General features: G+C 49.3%; 5 protein-coding genes across 5 annotated transcripts; all 5 read left to right on the top strand.

The window, feature by feature from the left end:
• Positions 1-467: 467 nt before the first annotated feature.
• On the top strand, positions 468-2,493 carry AtWU_04573 (MFS general substrate transporter; the record flags this gene model as incomplete). The annotated part of the gene is made up of 6 exons (XM_035499684.1): positions 468-571; positions 637-770; positions 830-1,160; positions 1,223-1,561; positions 1,628-1,992; positions 2,120-2,493. The coding sequence occupies 6 exons, from the start codon at positions 468-470 to the stop codon at positions 2,491-2,493; spliced, it is 1,647 nt and encodes a 548-aa protein (XP_035355577.1).
• Positions 2,494-4,037: 1,544 nt separating this feature from the next.
• On the top strand, positions 4,038-7,908 carry AtWU_04572 (P-loop containing nucleoside triphosphate hydrolase protein; the record flags this gene model as incomplete). The annotated part of the gene is made up of 4 exons (XM_035499683.1): positions 4,038-4,170; positions 4,229-4,458; positions 4,523-5,036; positions 5,093-7,908. The coding sequence occupies 4 exons, from the start codon at positions 4,038-4,040 to the stop codon at positions 7,906-7,908; spliced, it is 3,693 nt and encodes a 1,230-aa protein (XP_035355576.1).
• A 3,627-nt stretch (positions 7,909-11,535) lies between these two features.
• On the top strand, positions 11,536-13,000 carry AtWU_04571 (uncharacterized protein; the record flags this gene model as incomplete). The annotated part of the gene is made up of 2 exons (XM_035499682.1): positions 11,536-12,505; positions 12,573-13,000. 2 exons carry the CDS (start codon positions 11,536-11,538, stop codon positions 12,998-13,000), a joined length of 1,398 nt encoding a protein of 465 aa, XP_035355575.1.
• A 1,531-nt stretch (positions 13,001-14,531) lies between these two features.
• On the top strand, positions 14,532-15,997 carry AtWU_04570 (putative cytochrome P450; the record flags this gene model as incomplete). Its single annotated transcript, XM_035499681.1, has 2 exons — positions 14,532-14,640; positions 14,703-15,997. 2 exons carry the CDS (start codon positions 14,532-14,534, stop codon positions 15,995-15,997), a joined length of 1,404 nt encoding a protein of 467 aa, XP_035355574.1.
• A 5,552-nt stretch (positions 15,998-21,549) lies between these two features.
• xanC (transcription factor xanC) lies at positions 21,550-22,596 on the top strand (the record flags this gene model as incomplete). The annotated part of the gene is made up of 4 exons (XM_035499680.1): positions 21,550-21,670; positions 21,726-22,223; positions 22,283-22,459; positions 22,523-22,596. The coding sequence occupies 4 exons, from the start codon at positions 21,550-21,552 to the stop codon at positions 22,594-22,596; spliced, it is 870 nt and encodes a 289-aa protein (XP_035355573.1).
• Between the last annotated feature and the right edge of the window lie 1,371 nt (positions 22,597-23,967).

Genomic DNA, 23,967 nt, shown 5'->3' with positions numbered 1-23,967 from the left:
CTCGCCGTCGGTCTGTATAGGCTTCTTCGGCCGCATGAGGCTGAAGCTGCATGGTGGACGCCCGACACGTACCTCGGCGGATCTAGCGATTTTGGGCACGCAAGTAGCGCTGTCCCCAGATAGGACAAATGCCAAATTAGATTGTATGAGGATAGCCTGACACCTGACACAATCACGCCGGGCAGTCCACACTAGCAAGGGTCCATCGCCGCAGCCGACACCTGGCCGAAGGAACTCGTGGGTTGGGATTTTCCCCTCACGACAGCACCAATCACCGTTGCGTGTTAGTGAGGAGGCTGTCCCAGACATTGAGCTTACTAGCAATTGAAGCACTTAAGTAGGGCTGAGGCCTTGTCTAGGCACCACCTTTGCGCCAGCCATAATATATCGTCCACTGTTCAGATGCGCCTGTATCTGTCCGTGTTGATTCCCTTCCACATCGTTCTACCACTGCTTGGGTAATAATCATGGGTTCTGAGGTAGCCACGGCTACCAGCGCAGATGTTTCTCCTTCCTTTGAGGTACCACGCCCGACAATTGCGACATGGAGGCTGGTGATTATTCTTCTTTGGTGAGACCCAAGAGAGGCATCGTCCCCGCCATGAGTGACGGAGCACTGACCATGAGTTCCCGCAGCATCGCCATCGGACTGTTCTTGTCTTTGATGGATACCACCATTATTTCGACCATGCTATACACCATTTCTGACGAATTCGATGGATTCAAAACTTGCTCGTGGATCGTTCTGGCGTACACCCTGTCCTATGTTGGTGAATCTCCACTTCTTGCTTTGCTCTTCTCGAGGAATCTTCAAGTAATACAAATTCAGGATGCGCTGTATTCATGGCAAGATTATCTGATGTCATTGGCCGGAAATTCCTCCTGTGCATGTGCTTCCTGATCTTCCTCGGCGCGTCGATGGGATGTGCCGCGTCGAAGAATATGAGCCAGCTCATCGGCTTCCGTGCGATGCAGGGAATCGGCGGATCGGGGCTGTACGCGATGGCCATGATTATTTATCCCGAGATCAGCCCCCCTCCTTTACTCCCCGCAATATCTGGCATCATCGGGGTGGTTGTCGCTCTTGCTGGGATTAGCGGACCGTTGATCGGGGGCGCCCTCACGAGTTATCGCACCTGGCGCTGGGGATTCTGGATAAAGTACGTCCTTGCAACAGCTCAAGAGATGCAGATGAAGAAATCTGTCTGATCACCTTGTCTAGCGGCCCATGTGCGTTTGTTCCTCTGGTAACCCTGTTACTCGTGTGGCCCAACGATTTCCATTTCGCGAAGAATGTTCGTTTCCGACACCTTGACTATCTCGGTACACTTCTCATACTTGTCGGATCTGTCCTGTTCGTCTTTATCTTGAATGAAGCAGCCATCAGAGCCTATGCGTGGAACAGCGCGCCGGTGATTATCGTCCTCATCATCTCCGTACTGTCATGGGGAGCGCTCGTCTACTGGCAATGGGTTATCTTATCCAAACCGAGATTCAAGCAGATTCGGCCTCAATTGCCGTTCCGGCTACTGTCAAGCCGTGTCATGGTCGCCGGCTTTGTGTGAGTCTTTTTGGAGGCGATCCCCCGAGAATATTAAATAACACCCCACTGACGGGCCGGCAACAGGAGCACCATCCTGACTGGATTTGTCATGCTTCTGGCCATCGTCAACATCCCCCTGCGCGCACAAATTGTCAATGTGAAGGACGCGGTCGCATCTGGGATTTTGCTCCTCCCGTTAATGGCAGGCACAGCCGTCGGCTCTGCGATCGGCGGGGCCGCGTCTGCGAAGCGAAACAATGCCTTCTGGACGCTGAACCTGGCGAGCATTTTCATGGTGATTGGGTGTGCCTCGCTCTCGACTCTGACGGACTCGGTAGACCCTGCACCGAGGCAGTGGGGACTCGAAGCAATTCTGGGGTTTGGAATCGGGTTGAGTCTCTCTACAATCACGTTTCTTACGACTATGCAGGTTGAATTTCAGGATCATGGTACGTGCGTTCCTTATACTTATCCTCCAATACGTATATCCGGCTGCGGTAGTCAAACAGATATCCCTTGAAACTCGTCGAAATATCAAGAAGGAAAAAAAAAAAATTGATCTTAACCCCTTTATAGCTGTCGCCCAAGGCATCGTCGCCCAACTGCGCATTTTCGGCGGAAGCATCGGCATCGCCTCGGGCTTCATCGTCTTCAACACAGATGTCCAGCACACGCTCACCGGCCTTCTCACACCCGAGCAACTGGATGCATTCTACCGGACCCCCGCCGCAATCTACCGGCTCCCAGTGCAGCAGCAGCTTCTCGTTCGCCAGGTCTATGTTAGCACGTTCAATACCGACATGCGCATCTGTGCGGGTATCGCGGCGGCGTGCCTCGTTGCGACGCTTTGCACGTATCAGCGAAAGCCGCAGTCGATCAGGCAGCGGCTTGCGGATTTAGAGGAGGCGTATGCAAGGACTGAGGCAGCTAGGGGCGAGGGGGCTGCGTGAAGGGTCAAGGTTGAATGGCGACGTGGGAGCGTGTCCCGCTGTGGATGCTAGAGGGGTGGATGTAACAAGGTTAATGTAAAGGAGGAATGGTTGTTGGGAGGCTTCCATTGCATTCCTAGAGCCACGTCGTAGCAAAAATACTTCGCCCCGCCTCCGGGCTCATTAAAAGGAATGAACCATTGGAAATTGACTCGATGTTGAGATGTAGGCAGATATATCACAACAATCACAGAGAAGACTGGAAAGATAGACTATTGGCTATGTCTCCACTAGTTATAAACGCATTCATGAATTTACAATTATAATAAAGTATTATAATACGATGGTGATTTTACCTACCCTCAAATAGTCTCTAAACCTATGAGAATGAAACAGTCTACAATGCTATTAGAAGATACATATACTATCTATCACGAGTATAATCTGAAGATATGTGTCTCTTGCAATTGCACTCTACTCATGCTAGTGAATATTACAATTTTAGGACCCAGAGAATTCCATTATGGTAGCGTCTAATCTCTATGCACATTTACATTTCTTATTCTTTTTCTTTCATTTATCTCTGGGTATGAATCCAGATTGTATGAATCCAGATGATTATCCTCCCAACCAGCCATCAGTCGTAATCACAGACAGGGGTTCTTCCGACTAGACGGACTACGTATCTGACTGGTGCAGTCAAGCCCAGATAAGGAGCTGCAAGGTTTAATATAAAACTAACGTCAACTAGTTGCCTTAGCGTCAGATACAGACACACTTCTGCTGTTGCCTAGGGAAAACCCCTCTCTTCTTTTGATGAGATTGCTTGTGAACCCATCTTTAAAATCCTACACTAAAGTCGTTGAACTTTTGTCGGCTTGGATATTCTAACTTTCACCAATAACAAGGTAACGGTGCACATTGGCTATCGTTCATTAACTAACATGGCAAGCTCTTGCAGCTCTGCAGCTGATAGGACATTTGGGCCGCCGATTCATGGCTGCTCCTACTTGGACTTTACCCTACTCTTTGAGCAGGTGATATTTGGTATAGTCCTATCGGCATGTTTTCTCCCAGCCGTAGCCTGGAGGATACTGCAGCTCCTTGGGCAACCCAGGAAGATTACGTTGGAATCAAACCAGCATGCCAAGGTCTCTATCAGTGTGAAGATCATTCTGGGCCTCGCTTTGAGCTGCAGCCAACTTATTTTATTGATGCTCTGGGCAATGTCTCCTCAGTATCGCAATAAATTCACCATTGCATCGGCCTCCCTATCATTTGTATGCTCCCTCGGCATACCGATTCTGTCATGGAAGGAGCACGTACGATCGGTTTCGCCTTCCAATCTACTTTGTTTTTATCTTCTACTTAGCACATTGTTTGATGGTGTACAGGCCCGGACATTATGGCTACGATTCCCCCCTACTATTGCGGGGACATGTACTGCAGGCCTGGGTGTTCGTTTCTTGTTGCTCATAGCAGAGTCACAAGAGAAACATAAATATCTGAAGCCTCAATTCGTTGATTATTCTCCAGAAAAGTTAGGGGGCATGGTGAATCGTGTCATGTTCTGGTGGCTGAATCCCTTGCTGGCCCGCGGGGCCCGCGGGCTGTTGAATGGCAGCCATCTTTTCCCTATTGATTCCAACCTCTCGGCTGAAGCAGTGCAGGCCAAGTTCGAGTTGGAATGGCTGTCGAGTATGTTACTTCCTCTTTCTTGAGATGAACTGAACCGAGGTATTTAATGACTATGTAGCTCTGAAGGATCGCCATGGAGGCCAACATAAGCTACTGCTGACAACATTGTCTTGCGTTCGACGAACTTTGATGTGGACAGCAATCCCCCGAATTGGTCTCATCGGTCTCAAGATAGCGCAGCCGTTATTTCTTAATTGTGTCATTCGATATCTCTCTGCTTCCACTAAAGACCATGCTGTTGGAGGGGCGCTTGTTGGAGCTACAGTCTTGATCTATCTGGGAACGGCAGTACGCTTCCAACCCTCATCTACCGATCAGAGCCGTGAAGCAAGCTGATGAAAGATCTGTACAGGCCACGACGTCGCTATATATGCATGGGCTAAACCGTGCCATCACTATTGTTCGAAGCCTTTTGGTTACTGCCCTCTACGAGAAGATACAACGACTGGACACTGTTACGGTGAATAATTCAGCTGCGCTAACGTTGATGAGCACCGACACAGAAACCATCTGCAACAGCTTGATGCGATTAGACGCCCTGTTCGCTTCGCCTATCGAGGTCGGCCTTGCCATATTCTTCCTTGCACGACAAGTAAGTTGGGCATGCTTTGCATCGGTTGGATGTGCCTTGGCAGCCGTGTCTCTCAGCTATGTTGTAGCCGCCCGATCACCTCCACGCCAGAGAATATGGAACCAGGCTGTCCAGGAGCGTATCGCAATCACTGCCTCTGTCTTCAATTCAATTAGGAGCATCAAGTTGCTCGGTGCTTCTTCTTTAGTAGCACGGCGAATATGTGACCTCCGCAACGCCGAGCTTGAACGCGCTCAGGGGGCCCGCATGCTTATAATGTGGAGAAATGTTGTTGGTACAACTCTCTCTTATCCATCCCAGCGATGACTCCCAACTAATCGGCATCTATAGCAAATATACCACAGATTGCTGGGCCTATTTTAACATTTACGATTTTCACAATGGTCTCCGGAAGTGGTGTGGTCACTTCAGCAAACTCCTTTACCGACCTCGCCCTGATTGCTTTAGTCACTCAGCCTATCCAAGTCTTTGTTCACGGAATCACCCAGATGGGAGTAGCTCTTGGTTGCTTCAAGCGAATTCAGGACTATCTTATTTTGCCAGAAGTTACGGCCGGCCAAATCTCTTACTCCAGTGACAAGCATCAAGTACCAATCAAACCGCTCTCACCGAGCATGTTTGAGCTAGAAGCCCTCCCCGTGAATGGCAAGTGTCTATCAGTACATAATGCCACCTTCAAATATGCGGACTCCACCACACCGATTTTGACGAACGTGACTGTCGAGATACACTCCTCTACGCTGGCAATTGTCACAGGGGCTACCGGCTCTGGAAAGTCTTCGCTACTCAAAAGCCTCATAGGAGCAGTACCCTGCGTCGCGGGTTCTTACTCAAAGTCAGTGGCAATAGCTTACTGTGCACAAGAGCCGTGGTTGCCAAGTGTTTCTGTTAGGGAATGCGTGACTGGACCTTCCTACTTTGACGAGGAATGGTATACCACTGTTCTCCATGCATGTGCTCTCGACGAAGACATCTCTGCTTTTTCCGAAGGAGACAGGACTTTTGTTGGCTCCGGTGGTACTTCACTAAGCGGTGGGCAGAAGCAGCGCTTGGCAATAGCGAGGGCCATATACTCGCGCAGAAAGCTCCTAATCCTCGACGATGTACTCAGTGCATTAGACGTTATCACAGCCAAGAAGGTTTTTGATCGCGCTTTTGGTCCTAAAGGATTATGCAAAGCCCACAATGCCGCGGTGATTCTTGCTTGCAGTGATCCCAAGCGCATCACTTCACCTGATACGATCATAAACCTTCAAGATGGCACAATCACATCAGGACCCCCATCGGAAGTGCTTCAAGACAAGATTATTTCTATACCGAGTGAGAGCGAAGTCAGACCCACCGAAGAACGAGCTCCTGTAACCACAGGGACGGAGAAAAGATTGATAGAGTCCCGCCACGACCTACCACGCCGACTCGGTGACTTTTCTGTCTACAAATACTACGTAGAATCAATGGGCTGGAAATCCTCCGCTTGCTTCCTAGGCCTCATAGTCGTGCAGGTGTTCGGATCGAAATTCCCTACTCTATGGCTCCAATACTGGTCCGACCATGACTTCAACTACTCCCTCGGTGTTTACCTTGGGGTGTACGGGATTTGTGCTTTCATCCAGCTAATTGGCACCATCCTCAGCATCACATTCCTCATCATCTTCCTCGTCGCGAAAAGCTCCCGCCGCTTACACACACAGCTCCTAACGGCTACCATGAACGCTCGCTATTCATTCTTCACCGCGCACGATAGTGGTACTATCCTGAACAGATTCAGCCAAGACCTTTCCCAAATCGACAATCAACTATCGGGCGCACTTCTCATGACGATCTTCGGCGCTGGAACACTAATCGCCGAAGTTATGCTCATCGCCGCAGGAAACAAATACATCGCTATCACGGTGCCATTCGTGATTACTGTTTTCTACGCTCTGCAGAACTTTTACCTGCGGACTTCACGTCAGCTACGGTTCATGGAACTCGAAGCACAGAGCCCGCTCTACACACACTTCCTTGAGACGGCCTCGGGCACGGACACCATCCGTGCATTTGGCTGGCAAGCCGCATGGGCGGCGCAGTGTCGACAATTGGTTGATACAGCCATCCAGCCGTATTATACAATGTTCTGTATCCAGCGTTGGCTGAACCTCGTCCTCGATCTTATGGCAGCTGGTCTGGCGATAATTGTTGTCACCGTGGCGGTTACGTTAGGTTCATCGGTGCATACTGGTGCGATCGCAGTTTCTTTACTGAATATCTTGGGATTCAGTAGCAGCTTATCGTATCTCATTACTTCGTGGACACAATTGGAGACGACTCTTGGCGCGATCGCCCGCGTCAAGAGTTATGAAGAGACTGTCCCGAGGGAAGATGCCCAAAACAGTGAGCTTATACAACAGCCTGCCCAGGACTGGCCATCTCGCGGCTCGATCAGGCTCGATCACATCTATGCAAGCTACGACGCGCAACAGAGCCCTCATCAATGCATTCTGCGCGATGTTACTCTGTCGATTTACGCCGGAGAAAAGATAGCAGTCTGCGGTAGAAGCGGAAGTGGTAAAAGCTCGCTCATCCTCCTTCTGTTTAGACTTCTTGAACCTATCGCGGGCTCTGTGTTTGTCGACGAGATGGATCTGCGCGATGTTCCCTGCGACGTTCTACGAGCCCGTCTTACAGTTATACCCCAAGATCCACTCATCCTCCCAGGAACACTACGATTCAACCTCGATCCAAGCGGGGAACAATTCTCTGACGATGCAATGCTCTCAGCTCTGGATACTGTAGGTCTAGGGAGGGAACCAAGTACAGGACAGCCTTATTCGCTAGACCTTGAAATCAGTACTTCGACTTTCTCACGCGGCCAATTCCAGCTGTTAAGTTTAGCGAGAGCGTTACTTCGGCAGAGAGAAACGAAGATACTTGTTATTGACGAAATCAGTGGGAATGTTGATATCGCTACAGAGCGGTTGATGTTCCAGATCATCGGAGACTATTTCGCACATGCCACCGTCATTGCAGTGACACATCGGTTGAGATGTATTCGGGACTTTGATCAAGTTGTGATTATGCAAAATGGCTGTGTTGTGGAGACTGGGAAGCCGGGGGGTTTGCTTGTTGGGAGGAGTTTGTTCAAGCAATTGTGGGACGAGCAGTGAAAATTTCGCGGATTTTGAAGTTGATATAGCGGAGAGTAGTTTTCTTAAACAATACCTGGACTGCACAGTTATGCGCTCATCGATACTATCTATAAGAGAGATAAAGCAAGGTAGATTCCACGAGACGTGCAGCTCCAACGACTTACTCCTACTTTCGCAGAATCCAGGCCTTATCAGCTAACGATAAGCTGTATAACTATGATAAGGTGGGAGTATTAATCGGCAACCCATATGCCGATTAGTTAATCATATTCCTTACTAGCGTTCTAGGATCCAGCTTCGCAACATGCTTGACAGTCTTAATGCACGAGCAGACAAGGTGAGTGGGGATATAGGGGGCAATGGTCTAGTAGTTAAGCTCCCATCGAGATGCATAGAAAACTATCATGTTATATCACCCGCTCGCTCATCCTCCTCGAGCGGGGGTAGATATAAGATGACAGGTATAGAATTACACTACTAACATAGTAACTCGAGATTCCATCTAAGCTCTCTCTGAGAAACTGTGTCTTAAGCTTGCTCATCAAATATTCAAGAGATTTGAGTCGCAGTTGCTTCATCCAATATAGTGAACAATCTACACATCATTAGTTGTACAAATGACCCTAAATCCGCCGTGAAACGTGGATGTTATGAAGGCCAGCTAAATAAATTAACTAACAGATCCTGGTGGAAATAGTGTAATCTGCTAAGATATTCACATGTGCGATATCAACACCTGTAGGCAGTACCATAATTCGCATATGCGGCGGCTATTGTTGCCTAAATCGTGGCGGAGATGTTCCTTGCTTGTTTGCACACGATCTTATTTAGTTTTCTGATTGTAGGTGTCTAGCAGTACTATAGTTAATGTAGTAGCATATCATAGATGTCCTTATCTTTGAGTCATGCATGAGTCAACCCCAGATACTAGGGAATTCTACGTAGTGGGCAAAGGTAAGCAAGACATGTACTGATAAACACGCTCATCAAATGGAATGAAATGCCAGGCAGACACAGTCGAAGCTCTACTGAAGTATCATTTCACGTACCACACAACAACTCATAGCGCCAATAAGGTACTGCTGGGTATAAATAGTGAGTTTCGGCACCCTCCAGGAGTCTAGTATTGAATGGGCCAAAGTTAGTAATCCTTGCCTACTTAGTACGACTTCTTTGGTAGTAGCAGCCATCATCTAATTACTAACGATACACTAGTATACCATTATACCAGCCCCCCGCAACCATGAAAGTGACTCTTACACTCAAACGACCCCCATCCGCTGAAGACATTACCTACCTTCATGAGTCCCTCAAAGCCATTCATCCAGAAGTCACCGAAACCTCGCGCGAAGGACTCAGAATATGTTTCGCGGCACCTACGATGGATACTGAGGCTTTTGTGGATTTGTTTCTTTCATGGCTTCATTCTTCTTCGCCGGATGTGATTATGGAGGGGTATGCTCTGGTTTCTGATATTTAGTCTTTCTATCTTTCTTGGTATTATTATTTTGATTGCCGTTCGCTGTATTTGACTGTAGTTTTGGTGCCGTTCTCACTGAGGACAATATAGTATCTGCCATGGTTTGTCGCACACAAGTAAATGTAGCAAACAGGGTGATGTGGATTCACTAAACCAGAACCTGGGTGCCAGCAGATTGTCTAATTACTAAATAGTAGAACTAGGGGATTACAGGGAACTAGTGTAGCGGTTAGTAGATTCACATGTGGGAGAACTATCGCCTGTGGACAGCTTTTACAGCCCTGTTGCTTTGTAGCCGCGGCATCGTCAGCAGAAAATCCCTTGTGCTGCTCAGTTAGCCTATCTTTAATAATAGATGAAAGGTTCTGAGTGAGTAACCTTCACACCGAGTCAACACTGGGTAAATTCCGCATATGATGCAATGCTCTGCCATAGCCTTGATCCTATGACATTGTTATGCGACGGTTAACCTCGGAAAAGCATGCCCCAGCCTTGCTCATGAGGCTCTAAATGAATAGATAGTGGCAGGGCACAAACACTGCCCGCCTAGGCAACATACTTAGTAACGTAGTCGAAAGATCGGCTCGGACGAACTGCGACGAATCTTGGATAGTCTAATGGACGCTAGACGATGGACTTGGGACTTGGGAGGGTATCCCGCGATGCAAGCCGCGGACTGGGGACGGTGTCTTGTAGCGACCCCACCAAGGCGGGATAGAGTGGAGCCGTTGATTGGGGCAACACGACGTGCTTTCTCCACGGCCCTTTCCGTGGATGAGAAAAATAGATCAATCGAGAAGGCCAGCTGAGTTGCGTTGAGCTGCAAAAGGCTGGGATCGATATTGTTGTTACGTCAGCTTGTGACTTGGCGGGCACGAGAAGTGAGCAAGCGAGCAATCCATTGAGCTGTCTCCGTCGCTTTTTGCATTCGCAGCTCAAGTCCGTCGAAGTTAGGTGCATATCGGTCGAATAGTAGAAACTCAAGGCTGCGGGCACACGCAAAGGGGGGGGATTTTCTAACGTATCCAATTGCCTGAACCTACTTTGTCAACAGCCCCCGATCATCGTAGAGCTTAAACTGGGATGGGCATGATTTGCGAAGAGGATACTGTGAGGCTGTCCGTCTCCTTAAAAATAATCCCCTGAAAAGCCCACAGATCACAGTATCTTAGCGCTGGGGGTCTCAGAGATTATCTATCTATAACCCCTATATCAGTTAGAGTATATGGAGTACGGGGTAGGGTTGCACATGGTAGTTAGAAACTTGACAGCCTACAGTTAACGGTTGCGACACATGCTCATGGCGGCTCTGATTGAGTAACCCCACACAAAAGGCCTCATGCAGTAATCAGCCCATGACTTGCGCCGAAGCCAATAAGATAGTTCATCGTGGCTACTGCAGTAATATGTACGACAGAGGCCTGTGTTCGCGTCGCCAAAGTAACGTCAGGAGAGGCAGGTCGGGCGTTTGCAGCCTCCCGGTAAGTTGTTCAGCCCGCTTGTGATCATCGGGATCATCGTGGGAAGGGAAACGCTGTCGGGAAGCAGAGCTGCACCGCCTCAGGCGGGACTTGTTACTAAGTGACTTGCCCAGTCCCTGTGCAACTTCTTGTCTCAGAATCAAGGGATTGGGGGCCAGGCCCCCCCGGGGTTGAGTTCTCTCGCTTCAGGAGAGTAAAACAATTTTCATACAGAGTACCAAGGAAATAAAACATGTGGGAATGAATGAGAGGGAAAGGCTTAGCACTGATCACATCGCAATTTATAGAAGCTGGCCATCAAACCACCAAGGGATGGCGACGGGTAGGGAGTTTCTAAGCCAATAAGAGCGATCAGGATGTGAGTACCGCCAACCGACCGGGGAAAGATCGGCCAGCGACAAGTGTTTCAGCCACGAACAACCAGGGAATCTTCGCGATCGCCGCGTCATGCGTTGATGTTGCCCTCGACTCTCTTTCCTTTCTCCCCCATGCACGGCCCCATTCAGGGTCGACACTCCCCTGACGACTGCAGCTCAGCTATATTACGCACACAATGGACGCCATCAAAGTGCGCCCGTCCCCTTCGGCGCTTTCTCCACCTCTTCCCCTTGACCTGGGTGCGACTGCCCTTACAATGCGATCCATTTCCTCCCAGATTCATCTCTCTTCGTCTGCCCTTTCGCGATGGCGCTCTCCGGTTGCTCTCGCTGGCGCCTCCGACAAAGCTATCATCTCTGCCTCTTCTACATCACAGGCTTTCTGAGTTTTTTGTGCATCATCATCATCTGGTATTGCGTCAATACCGATCGCGACTATGTTCACCCACTGTTGACCCAGTTGATCCCCGCCGGACACTGCGCCTGTCAAACCTCCACCACCTTCCAGTGCGCCAGCTGTCTGACATGTTCGCATCCGGACCTGGTGCAACAACTGTCCCCAGCTCCGGCGTGGGAATTTCAACCTGCTCGAGACGGCAGCAATGAAGGCCTCGATCGTGCCCAGTGTACGAATGCATTCCCGGGTCTTTTCGAAGATGTTGTTCGCGCCACGGGCTTTTGGAAGTCTCAGGGTGCGCTGGCTATGGAGGACTTGGACGAGATCCCTCTAGCATATGGCATGGCGCGGGCTTTTATCCACGCCGGTGAGCTTTATGTGGTTGCGGCGCGGTCCAAAGGTGAAGACCATCGACGTAAGATCATCGCCGTATTGAGTTCAATTCACCGGGCGTTAGTCGCCGATGCCAACCGTACCTCGCAACGAGATATCGAGTTTGTGTTCTCCGTGGAGGACAAGGTAGAAGACGTGACTAACTCCGACCATCCTGTCTGGACTTTGGCACGATCCGCCACAGAGGAGGCCGTCTGGCTGATGCCTGACTTCGGGTTCTGGGCCTGGGAGAATATTCAGAATTCGATCGGGCCGTACGACCAAGTTGTCAACCGCATTAAACGCGCGGATATCCCTTGGTCAGAGAAGAAACCGCAGCTGGTATGGCGAGGAAAGCCTAGCTTCGCCCCCAAATTGCGCCGCGCCTTGATGGAAGCTGCGCGAGATCAGCCATGGGGGGATGTGAAGCAGGTCGACTGGGATCAGAGGACGAACATAATACCCATGGAGGATCATTGTCAGTATATGTTCATCGCTCATGTCGAAGGTAAGCTTTCCCTCTTAATGCTGGCAATGTCCGACCGCATCTGTACTGACTGGGATGTGTAATGCAGGTCGCTCGTATTCTGCGTCACTGAAGTACCGGCAAGCATGCAACTCGGTCATTGTGGCGCATAAGCTGCAGTATATCCAGCACCACCACTACCTTCTCGTACCAGACGGGCCGCAGCAGAATTATGTCGAAGTTGAGCGGGATTTCAGCGACTTATCAGACAAGCTCGAACCTCTGTTAGCCGACCCCAGTCTTGCGGAGCGGATTGCCAACAACAGCGTGCGAACCTTCCGCGAGCGGTACCTGACCAAAGCGGCCGAGGCCTGTTACTGGCGCAGACTTTTCGAGGGGTATGGCAGCGTTTGGAACAGCAGCGTCCCCGTGTGGTCCGAAGCGTACCAGCGCGAACGTGGCCTCCGATACGAGTCGTTTCTCCTGATGGATAGCCAGCTGATGTTTGAGTTCGACGCGCTGAGATTGTCTTATTGATACCACAATCAACCACGCATGACATTATGGGTATAGACTATTTCCTTGGAGCATGGTGTTTGAAGGAGTTAAACAGAAGAGGTTCTTTATTCAACATTCACAGTCCCCTGTATGGCGATACTTTCGTTTGAGATACCACTGGGCGGGTGCCATTTTTGATTGATAGACCAGATGTATGAATAGTGCTGGCGATGACAGTCAGATGCAGGTTTCATAGGCGAGCTAAATTATCGAATGCATGTTGATCCATTAGTTGTGCTGTCATGGCGCCGATCAGGACCCCGACCCCGTATTCCCATGTAGTGCAAGTAATCGGTGAGCTCTTTCGGCTTTTCTATCCGACAGGTCGCCATCATGGTGCATCCACAAATTTTCTAGGGATCAGCATGGTATTGCCAGGTCATCTCAAAGAAACTCTGCAGGTATGGAGATGATGATATGGTGAGGAAAAAACAGCCGAGCTGAGCTGCGCGCGAGTGAGTGAGTCTCCCGGGCGGGGAAGAGTGACACCTCTCAAAACTTTGGCTTGTCTCACTTCCCAACCACCAGCACCACCATCACCCAGTTCAGCTCTTCCTTCTGCCGGATTGGCTTATCTCTGACGATCTCGGCTAGTTTTCGCGCCCACTTAGGCCGCGATTCTGCAGAACCCCAAGAGACTAAAGCATGCCATCGAGTCAGTGGAAGGGAGTGATTGCCTGCGAGGGTTCACATCCTCATTGATCGGCTTTGCCATCCAGCCAGCTGGGTATGCCTGACCAACAACCAGCATGTGTAACCTCACGTCAATTCTTGCTCCTGTCAGCGCTGGCACTCGACGCCACCAAACCAAAGGGATGTCACTCACAATCTCTGGCACTGGCATTCAATGGAGGAAGACCGAAGAGTGGAGATCGGATCAGCTCCTCGGGTACCGGGACGGCACCAGACAATCGAGTAAACAAATCCATTCATTGATCTTAGTGTTGTTCCAAGAACACTTTTTGTCCTTCTGCTTCTCGACTGACTTCTCCTTTCATAATCAATCACTGACTTCCATTGGTTCTCCTAGAAGAACGATGCCCTTAGACAGTACACCGCCAGCCCCTTTTCAAGTTTTAACTTTTTTCACTTTCCGAGTGTCCCGCTGACAATTGGTCCACCGTGAGTGGCATTCCTGCCGTCGCGTCAAGCAAGGAAGCTCACTCTGTTCCCCACGAACCATGATCTGTGCGGCGATCGGCTCCTCGTATGGAACGCCTGGACCACTGAGATTGCGACGGTGGAGCTCCCAAGGGAGCGGACAGCCAACTATCGGAGGGATCTTCGGCGAGATTCAGCTCAGATGAGATTTGCAGCCACACACATTCGTGCAGACTATCCATAATAGCGACCGCCTGGATGGAGGTCGCACGGGCGAGAGAAGACAGGCTGCAGGGGCGCACGTTCGCGTTGAGAATGGTGGGTTTAGACTATAAAAGCTAGGACTGCTGTCCTGGGCTCTGACTGCTCTTCTGCTTCTAATCCCTTTGTCTCCCCAAATCTCTTAACCATGCCGTCACCAATTCCCAAGCCCCCCGGGGTGTTCCTCCTCGGCAACGTGAAGGATGTGAATGCTGCGAACCCTTGGAACTCATTCAACAAGCTCGCGGCCAAGTACCGTAAGTCTTCTCGTGTTTCTCACTCAGTTTTATCGCTGATGTGGTTCCGATTCGCTTCGCAGGTCCCATCTGCAAAGTCACCATCCTAGGCGTAGACATCGTCTTGATCACGGGAGCCGCCCTTCTCGAAGAAATCTGCGATGAGACCCGCTTTCAGAAATGTGTGGCCGGTCCCATCATTGAAATTCGCGAGGCAGTACACTCTAGCTTGTTCACTGCAAAGATAAATGAAAAAGAAATGAGCCAGTGGGGAGTCGCTCATCGCATTATGGCGCCCCTGCTCACACCGGGGGCCGTTGACCAGGTCTTCGCGGATATGCGAGAGGTATCAACAGATCTGATCAAGAAATGGACCGCCGGCCCCCGCCAGCGCGTCAGCGTCACCAACGACCTGGATCGCCTCAACCACGCGGCCAACATGCTCTGCTTCTTCGACCAGCGCCTACACTGCTTGGAAGGCCCAGAGCCGTCTCTCATCAAAGCCATGGAGAACGCCACTACAGAGGCCGTTCGTCGAGCATCCCGACTCAAACTCGTCAACTGGCTTTTCTACCAGCGCAAATTCAATGCTTACAACAAGACTCTGCGCGACTACTCCGCCAGTTGCGTCGAATACCGACGCGCTCACCCATCCGCCAAGAAGGACATGCTGTATGCTCTTATGGAGGGCAAGGACCCCGAGACCGGCGAAGGACTAAACGACGAACAAATCGTTGACGAGATCATCAACGTATTCATCGGTAGCGCGACAGCCCCCAACCTCGTCGCCTTCGGCCTTTACTACCTCATGAAGAATCCGCATGTGATCAAACGCGCCCGGGAGGAGATTGACGCTGTTGTCGGCGGCCCCGGTGCGAAAATCGAACACGAGCACCTCTCCCGCCTCCCTTACTGCCTTGCCATTGCCCAAGAAACCATGCGCCTTGCCGCCCCAGCCCCCGGCTTCAACCGCGAAGCCATCCAAGACCAGGACGGCCCGGTTCTACTCGCCGGCGGCGAGTACGAAGTGCCGCGCAAACAGGCTCTCATCGCAGTCCTGTACGGTGTCAACCGCGACCCCGCTGTCTTCGAAGACCCCGACGCATTCAAGCCAGAGCGCATGATGGGCGAAGCATACGAAAAGCTACCCTCCGCGGTAAAGAAGGGCTTCGGTAACGGCAAGCGTGTTTGCATTGGAAAGAAGTACGCTTGGGAATGGTCGTACTTCACCCTCGTCAGCATCCTCAAGGATGTCGAGTTCGAACTCGCTGACAAGAACTATGTCACTGATGGTGCGGGTAACAATTACAATGGCGCGTTCACCGTGAAACCGTTGGACTTCTTCGCCATTACTGGTCCACGCCCGAGAGCGGGCTGAGCTTTTTGCTTTTTCTTCGGTACATATAATATTCCGCATGTTTTTGCTTCCTTCATATGCCTGTCTATGATATCCAGAATGCGTGATTATGTGTAATCTATGAAGTTGATGTTCTTGACTCGAATAGCTTCCACTCGTGAGACTGGGAGGTTAATAAATGTGACTGCGTGTCTTGGTGACTAGTAATATACACATATTAAGATAATATGCACCTTTAATCATACAATATCTGCCCCTTTACTCCTAAAGTACTGTTATCTAGGTATTTTCCTTTCGAAGCATGTAGTTACCTTCAATACGCCCTTTGCTTCGTTGAAGCTCACGTGACATCGTAGTAATCCAGTCTGTCTATATTGCGAATTTCACCAGGCTTGTTTGTTGCTTCTTTATTGCTCTAGCTTATCTTATTGGGGTTCATTGAAGTCATAAGCACGAAGCGAAGAACAGGAATTGTAATACGGCAGTTGTGGAAAGCAAGATGCCCATCCTGCATGACTGGGCGTCACGGCTCCCTACACACATGCACTGTATCCAAGGCAGTCTACGCAATCTATCCCTCATGGGTATTATTACTCTAGTGCATAGACCTGAAAGTGGAGATGCAGTGGTAATATGAGCATCTATACATGGCATCTTTAGTTTTATTGATGGGGAGAAGGGTAAGATGGGCCGAGGTAAGGGACCCCAGACCATGCATGAAATGAGATTATCTTAAGAATCACCATATAGATCTAGACCCTCTGTTCAAGATAGACAAAATAGCTATTGACGCGCTAAGCGTCACTGGCAACACTATAACTGCGCTTAGTCCTCTTTTACGCGTAAGAGGCTCGGATACACCGCAGGGATCAGTGGCAATCTAGATCTTGAAGAAAGCTGTTCGCGCCACTGTAGCCTTAAGGCGACGGGTATAGTAGTAGCCGTTTGCTGCAGTGTTCTTTGGTAACGTTAAACAACTTCCCAAGGCTCCGGATGTTTGTGTGTGCGCGCGCCGGTCGAATAAACAGACTAGGTCCTTATGTTATCATTGCATCACTATTCCGCTTGATATCAGATATGCCGGTGACACACTGACTATGACTGCAGCATGGTAGTGGCAGAAGGAAACTGAAAAGCCCCGGAAGCTTATAGGTTCGTGCGAGCTGAGGAGCTGTTGTGTAGTTAGAACTTACTAGGTGGAAGGCGTACACTGTGTGGATTGAGGAAGCTCTAGATCGCATATATATATTTGTTCCAACGTCACCTCAGTCTGTTACTCATATATTGCAACAAAGCTTACAGAGCTCATCCCTGACCATTGCAGGGGCTATGCATTTCATTGAGTTGTTATGATGGCCTGGGCTTCATATTGCTTGCAGAAACAGGCTCATCTGGCTGGGTTGGAAATGATCGAACGTTTTGTTGCTAAATGGCACCCTTCGATTTAGAGTTCTGATGGATGTTGGCGTTTTCAAGGTTGGATGATAGTTAAGTTTGGTCAATTCTGTATGTCTATACGTAAGACACATCAGCTATGCGGATTCATGGAATCTCACAGGGACACGCGAACTTTGTTTTATCGTGCACGGCCTCCCATCCGGTCGCTTCGGGTCGGTATGATGGAAAGAAACACGGTACCGATATTTTAGGGACAGCTCACTTACTGACCTGATTATAGGAGGTTCATTTCAATTTTTGTCATGAGCGAGATCGTTTGCATCACTCCCTGGTGGGAGACACCATAGTAGGGCAGCACATCATCCGGGTGCCAAAAGGCAAGCTTCCCACGGTACTGTCAACAAATCGGAACGGAACCATGATGATGGTTAGTCTCTCTAGTGGGTCAGGTCATATTCTTTCAAAGAACACATTTTTAGCTGATCGAGTCCTCTGGGACGTTGGGTCTCTGATCGTTTAATCGGAAGCACCGGTGCTTGTATCTTGGCAGTTCTGCTATGCCGCATCCCCTAAATAGAGTAACATAGCCAGGTCAAGCTATTACCGCCATCAAAATGAGAGAAAAGTACTAGTCAGTCAATAACTAGAGTAAGATAGTTAATTGACTAATCATATTGTTACTTACTAAGCCGACATGATGTTAGCATAGACTATCGCGGTCCGTGTGCAGATATCTTTGGGCCATAAATCAAGCTTGGTATGCTCATCCTCTCCCATGCATATCCTCGATTACTAGAGCATATTCACAGGTATCATTAGGCTCCGACACTACTTATTTGAGGGATATATATTGCTCAAGGCTCTGAGTCTCATTTGGTTTGGAGTGCTGTTACCAATCCCAAATATGAGGAGCATTGTATGGTCAATGAGATGCAATGACGTATGTGAATGATTCCTGCAAGGCAGTACGACAGACACATTTCCAATCAGATTGGCTTTGTGAATTCATCATCCCGTCGAGGATGTTAGCCAATAGCTGTTAATGATTTAGTCAATTATTGATGGCTCAGACGAATGCATGTACTGTAGGCTGCGGTCAGTTTCCGAGGCCAAAAGAAGGCCCTAGCCAACAAAAGATTTGTAAGGGCCCTCTTCTTGTAGCGACTCCAATCATGCGCCCCGTTTTCATGGAATCGTCACCCAGATCTTCTGTCCAACAAGTAAGCGCCGGTATTCACGGAGGACTGGCATGTGATCAGGCGGGTATATGCAAGCCTTGCCTAGAGATGGTCAGGAAATTAGGCTGGACCTGATTGTAATGCGCTCATAAGGTAACGCATCCCTTTAACTGCCGCCTTTGCCGTATGGTGAACGCGAGATGAGTCTTTTCAGCAGGAGGCCAGAAGCACAGTCCATACAGTATGTCACTAGTCACCTGCAATGGAGAAGTGATTTTAGATGTTAAACGGGAAGTGCTAGAGTGCGAGCCAGTTAGATTGGGCGTACATTTAGCTATGTGACTTTTCATAAACCTATTGGTCTTAGTAGATGTTGTCAAGAGCCTCTTGGATAATGTCCTTACAAGCAGTACGGAGTGTAGGTTTCTCCAAGCGAATGCCACGAAACGCATTCATAGGTGAAATCAGGTGAGGCAGTTGCGCACGGGACTGCAAACCGCGTTATGAGATAGTCCTAGAGATATGCAACGCAAGCAGTCATGCTATCCAACCAAAGAACAGAAGCATGGCTCGGATGTGGATAATCGTGGACGAATGAATGAGCTGAACGTACTGGAGTCGCGAGGGGGGCCGGATGAATGGATCAGAATACCGTGAAGGAATAACCTGGAGACTTGGACACGGATTCAGGTGTGTTACAGTAGACAAAGGAGAGACTTTAGACACAAGTAGCTCCTCTGAATTGATCACATCAGCCAGTGTCTTTTCCTAGTTGACTGTTATCGATCTCCTTGCAGGATCTTACGAGCAGGTCCTCGATTCCGACGAGACAATCGTCAGGAGGGGCTAATTGGTCCAACTAAAGACAATGAGAAGATCAGAACTGGTAGAACTGACAGAACTGGCAGGAAAAACCAATCTTGTAAAGTTGCTGTTGAGTAAAGCAGCAGGCAAATGGAATCGAGCTCGCAGGGGAACTGCTCGTGACTGTTGTTGCTCTGTCACGGGATCCCCTGTCTCCCACTTTCCTCTTTCCAATCTTTACTCCTTTTCCTGCTGTATTCTCTATCTCCTGTTCTGTTTCAAGGCCTCTTCATTACACGCAGGTTTCTATTGCCAAATACAATTCCCTAACTGACTCCACGCCTTTCGACCCACCCCGATCTTGTGTGGTCGCACAATGGCTGGATCATCTGGCAGAAATGCTCAGCCCACTGGCGTCCAGATTTCGGTCTGAATACGAACTGCCCTGACCTTTCATTCCACATTAACCGACTCAATACCACGCCATCGGCCAAATTGTTCCTCTGGGATCATGATTGGTCTTTCATAAGCTCGCCTACACGCAATTAGGCTGATTGGTCCTTCTGCTATGGAATCCCAGCGACATTCCAAAACTGACGGCAGCTCAGTCCTCTCGCCGCGCTCCAAGTTTCAGAGCCCACCCACTCACTGAGCGCCTGCCCCAAGTATTCTTGCCCTTTGCAGAAACCACAGCTAGCAAGGCATACCTCTATTAGCGCCATGATAATCTGGCATTATGGAGTTCATCGGGAACTTTTCTGGTTGGCCAGATCCCTGATGGCGTACACTGTTTACTATTTCGGGTTGGTAACTGAACCAGGCAGGTATGATTGCCCAAACGTGAGATAAGAATACTCCGCACTTTATAGCGCTTCATATTGACGGAGGGCCGGGTTTTGCCGCCTGACTGGTGGTCTGAGAATCGCCTCCCAGTTGTGTACACTACTGATTTCTCTGGAGCAACCGAAAACCAAATCCGACAACATACAGTACTTAGAAGTATCTCTACCATCCATACTATGTATAAAATATCTCCACTTTACCATGTTGGCTGATGTCTGCTGCCTGATCTAGCTAAGTCCTGCGATACGTAATGTTTCAAGAGTAACATTTGCTCCAATTACTCACGTCGCCATGTTACGTGCTCTGGAGGCCACAGACGCCCCATCGAGAGAAGCTCTGCAAGGATTCCCCAGGATGGTAGCTATAGGTATACAGGCTTATATCATCAAAGCCACCCAGTTCGCGCTCTCCTCTGCCGCATAGCTCGCTTACAGTATAATATCAGGCGCTTTAGTTGGTCTGGTCAACCGTGCGTATCCGTGCATCGCGGCTGGCAAGGCCGTCAAACTGTCTCAAATCACTGCCTTGGCCGGAAGCCCATATGAGTGGGGGTTGCGCCATGGGGTGTACGTGCGACGAATGAGATGAGGGGTCTCAGTAGGCTGATCTGGACCGATCTCTATTGTCCGACAAATTCCATGTTGGATAAGAGCCTTTTATTGATCATTGTTTGACCTAACCCCGATGATCAGCAGCGCCACAAAAAGCCTTGCTCGCGCCTTAAAGTCATGGTTTATTGCTTCCCGGGCACATCTACTACCAAAGAAGGATGTGGGACATGGATCAAGGCTGCAGACTTGGTAGCGGAACGTGGTCAAGAAAACCACGGGCCAAGTACCAGCAAGCCGGATGGGAAGTAGGCCAGTCCAACCCAGACGCTTGAGAAGCATAGACCGACGGACATAGTGAAGTGGCCGAGTAACCTGCTGCGGTGGGGATTCAAATACTTCCTTCGGCGCCTCCTCTTTCCTTGGCCTTGCCCGGGATTATGTTGCACTCATTGCGAAACCTCGTAAATCCGGATGACATAACCAATCAAAACCGACATATGAATGCTCTACAAGCTCCGAGCGCCAGATCTATTGAGCCTACACGCTGAACTGAATGCGTGTAAGATCTTCTGTAAGCGAAGAGCAATATTCCATATTACCAGGAGAGCGGCACACGCTTAACGACGCTTTTAGATACACACTATTTCCGAGCTGCGCTACCAGAGACGCTTTTCCCAGGACTTGGGGCGCGAAGTGTATATTTTTTATGATATTTCCCATTATCAACGTGACATAAACCTCATACTAATACATCGGGCCCTATTGACGATTCCGACACACAATCAGCACGGCTCACATAATGTCCACGAAGATGCGGCCACCGTCAAAAGAAGACAGAAATTCCAATGATGCCCCAGGGCAGAAGCAGGACCCTATCGAGAGGAGAAGATTACAGAATCGGCTCTCACAACGAAATCATCGTGAGTGATTTCCACTTATGATAGATTTAAACAGAAGTCAGTTAATAGTTAGCAGGGCGCAAGATTCGAGATCGCATTGCAAAGCTCCAAGAACGCGTTATTGCCAGTGAGTTGCGAGCAGCAGCCAGCTTAAACGGTTGGGACCATCCCAGCACACTTACGCCGTCGCCTGTCGATCGAATGCCGCCAATATTCGACACTGATGGACATCCCACATCTCCCATTCAGGATACCTCGTCAGCTTTGGGCTCCACGTACTTCCCACAATCAAGAGTCGTCTGTTCATCCTGCAATAGCGCTCTGGGCTCGATACCCGTCCTATCTTCTCAGCCATCCTTCCCCTCTGTATACGATACTCCGAATGACCTCGATGCCACCTCCCCCTCATCCGCCCTGAGGAACAGTGTCTACTATCCTCGATCGAATCCTATCACTCCTGAACTACAGAACATGAACAATATTTATCCTTCGTTGGACTCTAACCTTCCTCTTACTGAACAGTGGAATGGTACAGCTCAGTACCCAGGATCCTCCTTTTATTACATAGCAACAGGTACGCGGAAATCGTCGCTGAAGTATAATTGGAATGATCCGATACTGACTGCTCCTCAGAGGCGTCCCTTCCCCATATTATGCAAGCCATAAACTCTGGCTCATCACGTCCCAAGGCGATTATTGTACTTTCACCTAATAATCATCCGCCGGGTCTTCCAGCACCCCTTCCAACATCCCAGTCGTCGCCACCTGGCGGCAGCGCAGTCGAATTGCCCGCGTCCTCGAGTCCACTGGGTATGCATGATTCGCAATGCCAATGCCAGGGCCTAATGACTTCAGGTGATTGGATAAGCTCAGGAACGTCTGCACCCACTATTTGTCCAATACACCAAATGCAGTCCGGAGACAATCTGCAGCTGATGATGCTGTGATTTACCTGATATATATAATACTATATGGATGTCCCATTGACTGCATTGAAGAATAGATGGCACACAAGACCACATCGGATAACTAGCGACTTCGATTATTTCTTCTCTCATTGCATCCAAGCAATTTCCTGAATTACCTGGTATTAAGGTCAGACTCATGGCATGGTATCCACAAGTTCAGGGCGTGGATATGTTTGCCCATATGCGGCAGTCGGAGTTTAGCGCCCGCTGCATTGATCTGAATGAAAGAAGCAATTATGCTCTCAGTCTACCACAATAGCCCGATAGGAAACTTTTCACCTTGTAGGCGCCAATGAATTATATCCCCGAGCATCCATTGCAGCTGAAGAATAGCTAAATATGGTCCCACACTGGCCAAGAGTTCTTTTCTCTTTTTTTCTTTTTATTTTCCCCTTCAACCTACCTACCCTTGGCCGCAGTGGCCATTGCTGAAGAATGCCATCTTCCCTGAGACATTTTTTACACACCACAATCAACAGCCAAAGATACCAACAAACACCACACACCACAATAGCTCATACATCATGCCATATCAGTGTATAAACGGGGTGTTAGGCATTGATCAAAGCCCGAGATACGTACGTACTTATGTTCCTGCATAACCGGCTCGTTCATCAGGTAAATCACCACCTTAACCCCAATCCTTCAAGGACTCAACTCTCACTCCTCATCATTATCACACCCCGCAGTTCTTCGCACCTACTTCCAGCCCCAACTGCGCCACACATTATTTCAATCCCGTCCTGCCGGTCTCAAACCTAGCACGTCGATAGCAATCCAATCCACCGTCCGCCGCCGTAACAGCCGCAACTGTCGTGCTCTGTTCTCGAAGCTTTCGCGTGGGAATAATGGAGCTAGAGCATGTATTGTAATAACATCGTACTTTACCCACGCCGATCTTGATAGTAATCAGTACTCTGTAGTTTGTCTCCCCTCTTTTCCGAATGTCTCAGTGGTTGGGATCGGATTACATGTTAATTCTCGCAGATTGGACTGGACTAATGCACGGAGTTCATGTATGTACCGGTGGCGGTCAGGTAGGTTTGCATTGACATACAGGAGTGGCTACACACAATTAGTTCTTAGTTCATTTGTGCATGATATGTATGCATATGTAGCCGGAGCAAGGGTACTGACCTGCCTGTATGCTGGTAGTTGCCTACTTACGTGTGTGTTGTTTGCTATATTTGGGCGTATGTAAGTATGTTACTCGCTGGTGTGGTTGAACTGGATTGCGTTTTACATTGCTATCATTACATGTGAATATGAAGAGTTTGATGTGTTGTTTTGTGTTGATGATAATATGATATGATATATTGGGATTCCAGCAGAACTGTTTAGGCAAGACAT

The sequence above is a fragment of the Aspergillus tubingensis genome (genome assembly GCF_013340325.1).
Source record: "Aspergillus tubingensis WU-2223L DNA, scaffold_6, whole genome shotgun sequence".
NCBI classification, from domain to species: domain Eukaryota; kingdom Fungi; phylum Ascomycota; class Eurotiomycetes; order Eurotiales; family Aspergillaceae; genus Aspergillus; species Aspergillus tubingensis.
Note: the sequence above shows the minus strand (reverse complement) of the source record. Positions and strands in the feature narration are given on the sequence as shown.